General features: G+C 37.7%; 1 protein-coding gene across 50 annotated transcripts in view; it reads right to left on the bottom strand.

Annotated features, from left to right (window-relative positions):
• Nucleotides 1-4,955: 4,955 nt before the first annotated feature.
• The window catches only part of RIMS1 (regulating synaptic membrane exocytosis 1), a 443,759-nt gene continuing 438,315 nt past the window's right edge, over nucleotides 4,956-10,399 (bottom strand). For all 50 annotated transcript variants that reach the window (XM_033103252.1, XM_033103253.1, XM_033103221.1 and 47 more), the window contains 3 exons: nucleotides 9,548-9,649; nucleotides 8,823-8,962; nucleotides 4,956-7,265 (listed from right to left, as the gene is read on the bottom strand). In XM_033103252.1, the coding sequence (XP_032959143.1) occupies nucleotides 7,047-7,265; nucleotides 8,823-8,962; nucleotides 9,548-9,649 (461 nt within the window). In that variant the 3' untranslated portion in view covers nucleotides 4,956-7,046. The remainder of the gene's footprint in view (nucleotides 7,266-8,822; nucleotides 8,963-9,547; nucleotides 9,650-10,399) is intronic.

The following is a 10,399-nucleotide window of genomic DNA, read 5'->3' as shown; positions in this document are numbered from 1 at the left end:
GCTCCTAGGAATTTCCCCCTCTATTTCCCTTTTAGCTCTCAAAGTTCCTCCCCCCTTCTCCTTCTCTGGCTATGTACACTTTGCTTCATATCATCAGAGCGTTTGCACATTTACAAAAGAAGAGACTGGAAGAATCTTGGACTTCTTGCTTTAGTTGCTTTCAGAAGAACAAGAAATCCCCAAGGAAAATGGCTCCAATAGGCCAATTGTGGAAACAGTGGTGGCTGACCTACAGGTTTATGTCACTTTATAATGTCAAATTACACTGGTGCAATAATCATGAAAAAAAATTAACTAGGAATTTTTTGCAACTTGGTATCATAGAGCACTTCATGTGGTGTACACCTGCAATTTTAATGAGATAGATTATTACATTTCCAGTGTAGAAATCTCCATATTGGCACACAGAGGATGACAAATCAAAACACCATCTTTGGTATGACAACACAATTAGATAAAGGAAAAAAAGCAAAAGTAAATCAAAACAAAAATGCGTTGTTTTTGGAATACAAGCGAGAGAATAGCATGCAAGAAAAATCTTGGTTATAGGCAACGAAAAAAGTATAGAATTTAACTTTGTTTCTCAACTGAAGGAAGAGCTATGTAGACCACTTCGCTTGAACATTATGACTGTAGCTATGTCAGGAGTAGAAGGTGAAATTAGTATGTTTATCAAAAGGTGACTGAGTTTTAATAGATTGAGAAACACTGACCTAGGAAAACATGAAGCTCTCAGTCTTTCTGCCATTCATTCATTCTACCGTCTTGTTTTTCGTATGCATACTATGTGCCAGGCACTGAAGTACTAGTTCAAGTCATTTTTTCCTTGAAACATTTCAAACGGATTTACAAAGCGTTTCATCAAGCCATTTGATTATAACATTATTGGAAAAAATCATAAAAGAAAAAATAAATACACTAATAGTGAGCTCATGGATGACATGAGAGTCTTGAGCAGTGCTCTGGATTGCCAGGATAAATTGACCATACACAGGTTATACTATTCCTACAGAAAGGAATTCAGGAGTTCTGTGAACTTGGAGGAGGAGAAAAAAATGTCCCTTCACCTTTTTTTCTTACCTGTAATTGAAAATTGGACATTTCTTTTCACTGTCACTGTGGGCAGCAAACCACAACACCATAGCCATAACTGTGACCGTGTTGTCAATAAAATTAGATATTTTTATATCACATAAGAGTTGTTGCACATATCTGGAACTATCATGGATGCTGATCATTACTTCAAAAATACAGTATTGGGTCTTTCACTTTATTTTGTTTAGTACATCAGTAAAGAAAGCATGCCTTTTAATTCATCCCAAATTTGTTTTAAAAATATTTTTAATTCTTCCATCATAATTGTTTCCTTTAAATCCTACGTACTCGAAAAACGAGTTTAACATTATTCTGAGGAGTCCCTAGGCTTCACCAGGCACCACGGGAGTCCAGAGTGTACAAAAGGTTAGGAGCCCTGTGACAGAAGAAAGGCTAAGTTCGCAGGAAAAAAAAAACTTTTCCAGACACAAAAGGATAACGTGTAGAGCACACAAATAAAAACATCATGCACATCGATTTGAAAAAAAGAAAGATATGGAATGATATATTGAAAAATATGTGACAAAAACATACAGCCAGTGTAAGAATAATTTTTAATTAAAACTTAATAAAAACCAAAGGCAAAACATGAAAGAAAAACTTAGAGAATTTATGGTGGCATAAACATGATAGCGAGAACAAGTTATGTGACCTGGGTATGTATTTTCTGGTGAATTTACTTTGTGTTGGTAGAACTTGGAAAATCTAGAGGAATGAAGAGATAGCAAAACACATACTAGTCAGAACAGCCGTGACAAATTTCCTGCTCTCGTGGAGCTTCCCCTGCAGGTGTGTGTGCACAAGAAAGGCAGTGGCCCTGACTATTCATGCGGCTGCACCCCTCTGTCCCCTAAGGCACAGGGCTTCTCTGCTTTCCCCGTTCTGGTCTTGGTCTTCCCACCTAACTTCTTATTGTAGAATCTGGACACTTACTGAAGGCAGGGACTTCATTTATGGCCATTCTGAGAGCTGCTTACTTTAGATCTGGCATTTATTTACTTGTATACCACGCCTCTTCCTTAGATGCGGGTCCTCTATGAAGTCACGGTGGCAGAGCAAACGTGTCATTCACGCACACATATTGGCTAGATCCCACTTGAGGGGTAGGGGCAAGCCCCAAGGGTATATTAGCAAAGTGAGCCAAGGAGAGCTGTGAACTATGTTTGTTTACGCACGGCAGGATGAGGCAATAAAGCCAGGGTGGAACACCAAATTCTTACTAAAAATAATGTGGATCATAGCTAGAAAAAACTTTCAAGCTAAATGATGAGGTGATGCTAGAAACTGGAAGAGAATAGTTAAGAGGATCAACAATAAGGATGTTCAGGTTAGAGTATTTATTCACTGTTTTTCATTTATTCACCCATCCATTTATCCATTCATTCATCCATCCATCATCCATCCATCCATCCAATAAATATTTACTAACCCCCCGCTATGTGTCACACACCGATCTAAGTGCTGGAGATATACTGATAAAGGACAAATTTCCTGTCCTCAGAATGGAAATACTCCGTATGGTGTGAGAGCTGTCCAAGGGGTCTGGGAAGAAATAACTGAGAGGGCATAGGAACTGACTCTGGGAAGACTGAAACGCTCCATGGAGCTGGGAATCAAGGTGGATCAGCTCAACCCCAAGATGCAGATTTTGGTGACTGATGCAGAATTGAGGGGCACTGCTCCATTGAGACTGGGGACAAGGAGTCGGGTAGGGATACTCCTAAAACAATTTTACCTTGGAACCAAAGGATAAGTCTGGGGCTCAGCGAAATGCAACTTTATTCTACTTCCTTTATTCCTACTCTTCCCTGAGAGCTGCATGAAGTCTGATAATGCAAGTGACAAGCGTAGTCAGAGAGCACAGAGGAGAGAGTGAGAGGAGCAAAGCTTAGAAAGAGGGCTCCAGAGACAGAGAGTTCACCTGCCTCCTTCCACTAGTGCTATTACTGCTCTCCATCCCTTCCCTGTGGTAATGGCAGAGGCCCTGGGGAAATCTGCAACGGGAGACCGGGCTGGCTGGGGGCTGCCTTAAGGAGGAGAATGGTTTGGGTTAGAGTCCTTTCCCATCTGGTGGACGCTTTTTTTTTTTTTTTTTAATTGAATGTATTGAGTGACAATGGTTAGTAAAATTACCTAGGTTTCAATTGTACAATTCTGTAATACATCATGTATATATCACATTGTGTGTTCACCACTCAGAGTCAGTTCTCCTTTCATCACCATACATTTGACCCTCTTTACCCTCTGGTAACAACTGAACTATTATCTGTGTCTGTGATTTTTGTTTCTCTATTTGTATTTTTCCTTTGTTGCTTTTAGTTTTAGATCCCACATATGAGCACCCTTGAAGATCTAGCTCAACTGTCAGCACATATTGGAGAATGCAGTGTTTGCTGGGCCAGGCTCTGGAGTCAGCCCGAACTTGTTTCATATCCCAGCTCCATCACGAGCTGCGCTGTGACCTTTGGCCTGCTGCTTAGCTTCTCCAAGTTGCAGATTTTTGATGTTGAAATAGGAGCCATCAGAGTACTTAACTCATGGGGATATTGTGAGAATTAAACATAATCCCATGGCTTTTTGTATACTAATCAAATAGGTTATTGCAGTTTTTCAATAAAATGAACTGTTTTAATAGATAGGAAGCTCCTTTAAGACAGGGTGAGTTTTTTCCCCTTATTTTCATATTCCAAGTACTTAATACCTAGTATGCAACAAAGCCCTTAATAATGTTGGTGAAGTATAATCAGATCATATATCTGAGACTGGGATTTCCAGAAATCAGATTGCCAGGGTCAGCAAGAAGCATGAAGACTTACCGTGTTTTTCTGAAAATAAGACTAGACAGACCATCAGCTCTAATGCGTCTTTTGGAGCAAAAATTAATATAATAAGACCGGGTCTTATACAATATGAGAATCGGTCTTATATATTATAAAACTGGGTCTTACAAATAACTGATTAAGTAGGGTAAAATTCAATCAATTGTTTAAAAACTTTACACAACAAATATAGTGACAGGTCTCAAATTGCTTTATTCTCTCAAATTTGATATTGAGTTAGCTGTGTTTATTTTGCTTTACAAAGCTGAAGCCAGTGCGATGTATAAAAATTTAAGGGCTCTTAAAAGGTAGAGAGTAGATTTGAACAGTTATTTTACTAGAAAGCAACATGAAATTAGTGTTTTTTGAGTATTTTGTGAAAATGATGACTATGAAATATATGAACATACTTTTGGAGAAGAAAAAATATCACGAAATTAAGAAAGCTAATGATTTTTTTTTAAACATGTCCCTTTTAGAGACTCATCTACTACATTTGAAAATATATTTATTCCCTAAGATTCCATTGAAGGTGATTTAATGTCTGCTTGGTTCATTAAGTCAGCCTACTCTAAGGCAAGTTTTCCAAATCAGTCAGGAGTTCAGAAGGAAAAGATGGAAAGGGGAACCAGATGCTTAGACAAGAGACGCAGGAATTCATATTTTGATACGTCACATAAGTTGAAATGATTTGGCAACTGGACAACAGAGTTGTCTCTTTTATCAGCACACTCAAACAGCAGCAGAAAAACAACCTTCCATTTGATTCTTACTGAGATTTATTGTTTTTAATAATGCCACTTTTCAGAAGTATAGTCATGTGCTCACTTAGACAGGCTGACAAAGTGAGAACTTGGATGTGATGCAAAGTACCCTTCAGGCCATAGATTAAGACATATATAGTGCAGTGACAGGTCAAGTCAAACACCCGCAGCAGCAAACAAACCCCAGCCTCCCCTTCCCATGATCTGGCTCCCATTTTGCACCATCGAACCCACAATGGATATCTGGGCAAAACACAGAACACAGATGGCTACTGACTGACATGAAAAGTAAATTTTATTAAACATGTTTACATACATGAGTTGGAAGTTCATTTAAAAGCACAGGGGAGTGTTAAGACAAGTGGTCAAAATAGAAAGATACTACCCAATTATAATTAGTTGCTTGTTGGCCACTAAGACAGAACGGAATCTAGTAGAAGTGCACCAATGCTTCAGTTCTTCCTGCTCAGCATGGTGAGTAGTGGTCAGTCTGTGCCCTGTGCAATGATGGGCAGATAATTCTGGCATGTGTAAATAATAATAAATAATTCACTTGGTGCAGGCAGTATGTCTATGGATTAAAACCTAGTGTGTACACAGTGTCTACATGTGTTACAGCCCCACAGTAGGAATCTACACCAAAATATGTATTAGAAGGAATTTGGTCCATACTACATCACGTTTTCCAGAGGGTAAAAAATAAAGTCCATCTATAGACATTTCACCCCAGACTCACAGACTGAGTCTGGCTAAAACCTGCAAAATGTCTATAACAAAAATGGATGGCTTAGATTTCTTGGTTATTTCAGTATAGTAATTAACGAGCAAACTGTACAAGTACATGCAACATACAAGCTGGCCTATGTGGAACTAACATACATTATTAAATAACCTTTTGTTTCTTTTCTTTTTCATTTTTTCTTTTTTTTACAAAACGCGCATGCGGCTTTGAACAGTTGCAAGTCATGCTGCTCTGTTTGTGTGATCACAAAAGTTGAATGACTCATAAAAGGAGAGAGAACATATCGATGCACCTGCAAAGTCTGCAGTTTGTAGCACACATACAGAATGTCACAAGGGAAGATCAAGGCCAAGAAAAACTCAGATGAAGGAAATGCAAATTGAAATTTGACTTTATTTCCCCCCCCCAAAAAAGTAAGATACTTTGCATTAAAAAAAATCAAGCTTTGTGCTTGCATCAATCTCAAAGAAATGTAAACTAAAATTTGATAAAAAAACAGTAGTTTAGTGCAGAATATTTCAACTGGAATTTCCAGTGGAATACTGAACAGCTCATACCATGCTCTTTCCAGGGCAGATGGGTGTGTCTACACTGAGACATGGTCGAGAAGCCTGGGCATAGCTGCAAGTGTCTTAGGCTCCAATCCATTTCTAGTCACCATTTTGGGAAGTCAAAAGTGTAGTTTATACACATGAGCATATTCTTTTTGGGTATCAGGAAGAAAAAGGCATTACAAGGAGTGTTTCCAAAGTATGATTACGCAGTTAGTTTTAGCTTCCAGCATTAGTTGCAGAGTGACTTCTTTAAAAGTCTTCCATGCAAAACAAAGGGAAGCATAAATTAATTTTTTAGAATGCAAACAGATATGCCCTTCTTTTGTAAAAGTGATTCTGTGATTATTTTTTTGGAAGATAACTTTTGGTTTTCTGGGTTTCCACACATAAGACTTTGAAGTATTATAAAATAAAACCAGTGAAACCCGTCATGCGCCTCATCTTGTCTCACTGTTGGACATTTTGGGGGGATGCTACAGAGACTGCTTCAGCCCTTTTTTGGTGCTTTTGGAAAAAGGAAGGAAGGGTCTCTGTAAGCATCATGAGGCCTGTCATGACACAGCCCAAAACTCGTGTAAATAACAAACACAGTAAAAAAATAAAACAAAACAAATCCAAAACCAACAAATAACACACATAGAAATAAAACACAAAAGAACAAAACTTCTCAAATACCAGGGAAATAACACTGCTTGTGGTTTGCGTAGAAACGTGGAAAATACAACTTTCACAGAGTGAGAGTTTCCAGTTTGTTCAATTTGGTGTCTGTTTGTGTGTGTGTGTCTGTGTGTGTGTGTGTGTGTAAATTTGAAGTATCCTCCTTTTCTATTTGTTAGAAGCATCAGTGACTCTCACTAGCATGTTGACTTTTACTATAATTTGATAGATTGCCTTGTTCTGTCAGATGAAGCCAGGTTTGAGACAACAGTTGGGACACATTATTGAAAAACTACTACAGGCAAAACACAAGTTGATTGTCTGTTTCCAACAATGCTTTTGATCATGAAATATCTGGTTCAGATTATTATCCTGAAAGGTAGAGTGTTATTGGAATGACTCTGGTATAAGTTCACTATGATCGGATGCAAGGAGGCCCAGTTGAACTTTCCAGAGATGATTGGGAAGCCCGGCGGGTTAGGGGTGTGAGTGTGGGATCCACCAGTGATGACGGGGGGAACAATTTGTACCATCCGATTACCATACTGGACAGGTCAAGTTCTTCCAACAAGATCTGAGCCACACCCATAAAGCACTTATGGTCCATTCTGCCGTAGTCTCCCCAGACGATCACCTGCAGAGACAGAGAAATGCAACACAGTGTGAACTTCTTTTTCTTTCATACTAGAAGCCTTGAAAGCAACTATTCTGTAAACGTGGGCCAGGCAGGGAAGGAGAGGAGATGAATATAACTAACACCAAGGAGGAGGAGCAGATTAGAAGACGCTAACAAAAAGGTGCTTGGAGAGACACTTCACTATAATTTTGGGGTTTGATGGAATGCAAGTAACGTTGCCCTCGTCAATGAGGAGTCTTACACACATAAACCATGTTAAAGAAATAAATACACACATTTATTCATATTTAAATTCAATATCTTCTTTAGTAACCACTATCTAGTAGCAATGTACAGGGCGAAAGAGATACAAAAATTATTATCTGGGGAAGCTAGGAGGGCAAAACCACCCAACTCAGTGTACAAGGGAGCACACGGATGATGGGATAGGTGTAAAAATGGGAATATTCATTACATCTCTCTTATATTATGGACTTGTCAGTGAAGGGGTAGGTTGAAAAATCACTGGTGCCTGACAATGCTGTGATCAGATAATTAATAAGTCAGTGAGCTCATTCACAATCTGGGCCAACACCTGCTGGTGACAGGTAAGTATTCCACTACCCTTACACCTAGCTTCTGATTTCCACCCTTTAGTCATCTGTAAAGGCTCTCAACTGAACTCATTCACCGACTTCACATAGGCAGGGGTGGTGAATCTTGCCTTTTCAATTTACTGAGTAACTTTGCCAAATTATTTAATCTCTGTGGTCTTCAGATGTCATCTTTAACATGGAGATGATAACATTTATTGCACATGTTTAAAAGAGGTTATGTATATAAGCACCTAACAATGCACCTGTACACTTGTGTTTTCCTTTCCTTTCTTCCTTTTTGTATCCCATGTCTAGCACATAGTACCTCCCTGAAAATAAGCCCTAGCCGGACCATCAGCTCTAATGCGTCTCTTGGAGCAAAAATTAATATAAGACCCAGTCTTATTTCAATATAACATAACACTGAGTCTTACATAATATGATATGATATGATATATGATATATGATATATGATATGATATGATATGATATGATACAATATAAAGTTCAGGTCTTATATGAATTTTTCCTCCAAAAGACGCATAAGAGTTGATGGTCCAGCTAGGTCTTATTTTTGGGGAAACACGGTAATGCTCAAAAAACTATTATTAGCATCGTTTGACTTGATATCTATCTATCTATCTATCATCTGTCTGTCTGTCTGTTTGTCTGTCTGTCTATCTATCTATCCGGAAGAAGGGAGGAGAGGGAAATAGGGCAAAAGTGGAAGGAGAGGATGGAGAGAAGGGAAAAAAAGGGAGAGAGAAAATAAAAATATTGTTTTCCAGTAGATCTACCAGATATTTTTAATACTATGCATTATTTGCATTGTAAATTACCATTTTTTTTTCCTACTCAGGGATGTTTACCATATTTTTCCTTACTGAACTTTTACTCTCTTCGCGTTTGACCACCTCTTCAGTGTTTACATGGAGAATGTGGATATTACAATGTAAAAAGTCAAACTAGTATTACTGACCTGAAGAACTTTACCCTGTGGACTTTCGTCAAAAACCAGGGACTGTTGATACAAAGGATCAAGGGTTTTTCGTGCAATTCTTGTCTTCTTCTTGGCTATACAGGCCCCGTTTTCCAAAAGATATACTTTGACGTATGGAGCTAAAGAAAGTTAATTTTAACATGTGAGAAGTTAATCCTTTAAGTTAAATTGATTTTATTAGAGAATGCCTCATTAGAGATTTAGAGATGCTTATTGAAAATTTCCCATTGACTATTTAAATCATTTAAAATTCCCAGGGCTCCATAAATTCTATTCCTTAACACCCACACATTTCTACTACTGCCATTTTCCTCATTTCAATGAAATGTATGCAAACTTATCGTAAGACGCTACCTTACTTGGGGTATAGCTGGAATTACAATTCAGGTTTATATTTTAAAGGTTTATATTATGATTAGAACTTTTTTCTTTTGCATTTGTAAATAAAAGTACAGAAAAAAAAACAACTGACACAAGCGAAGAAGCAATCATAACTAAACTTTTCTTAATAGTATGACAATACTGCTAACACTTTCTGACAGAATAATTGTGCAAGAATCTACTCATATAGAATCAAAGAACACAGAAAAGATTCCTTTTTAATCAATCAGATGATACAGAACAGAGTATGTAAAATTCCAATACAGCAAATGTTTTGAGTTTTTGCCTATGTGAGATTTTCTTGTCCAAACATCTCTCCTTACCAGGTGTAGATTTGGAACCAGGTTTTTGTGTTAGGCTTCGTGCTCTAATGACTTCAACTTCTAATTGGCCCTTTTTATCCTCCATTCCAATTTGTATATCACCTGCAAGTGGAGAGGAAGCAAAATGTTTCAGTTTCTTTTGCAGTTACGTGCCGTTAAAAAAAACTAGAGGTCCGTAACAGACTCCAAATTATGATCCTCATGGTCTTGATAAAAAAAAGTAAGATTTAGAGCCTCCCAACCCCACTCTTCTCTCCCTGACTCCAAATCAGGTTTTGAAATGTTTCTCTTCATTTTTCTGGTACTAATCCATCTTATGAGAGTCCCACATTAGTTTATAAGTCGCTTAACTATAATAATACAGAAGTATTTAAGTGATTCTTATCCTCTTAATGATATTTCTTATCCTTTATGTCATCCAGTATACAATACTTCTTAACAAAAACATACAATTATTTGTACTTCCATTATCTAGAGAAACCACCATTAATGTTTTGGTGAATATCCTAGCAATCTCGTAAGTACTTGTCTTCTTTCCTCTCTCCTTCCCTGCCTCTCATCCTTCCTTCCTTTCTTCTTATCTATATGTCTACTATGACCACACATCCTCAATTTATTGAGTGTATGGACCACTAAACAGGCATGTCATTACCTATTTAACCACATCCCTGTTGATGCAAATATAGATTACCTACACTGCCGCTATTATAAACAGCCCTCTAATGGACAGCTTTATAAATAATTTTTGTACACTTGGTCAATTATTTCTCAAGTATGTATTCCCAGATTTTTAAAAAATGGGTCTAATTGAATGGACATTCAAAAATTCCATGCATATTGCTAAATAGCCTT

The sequence above is a fragment of the Rhinolophus ferrumequinum genome, chromosome 3 (genome assembly GCF_004115265.2).
Source record: "Rhinolophus ferrumequinum isolate MPI-CBG mRhiFer1 chromosome 3, mRhiFer1_v1.p, whole genome shotgun sequence".
Taxonomy (NCBI): Eukaryota; Metazoa; Chordata; class Mammalia; order Chiroptera; family Rhinolophidae; genus Rhinolophus; species Rhinolophus ferrumequinum.
This window is presented reverse-complemented; position numbering and strand designations above follow the sequence as displayed.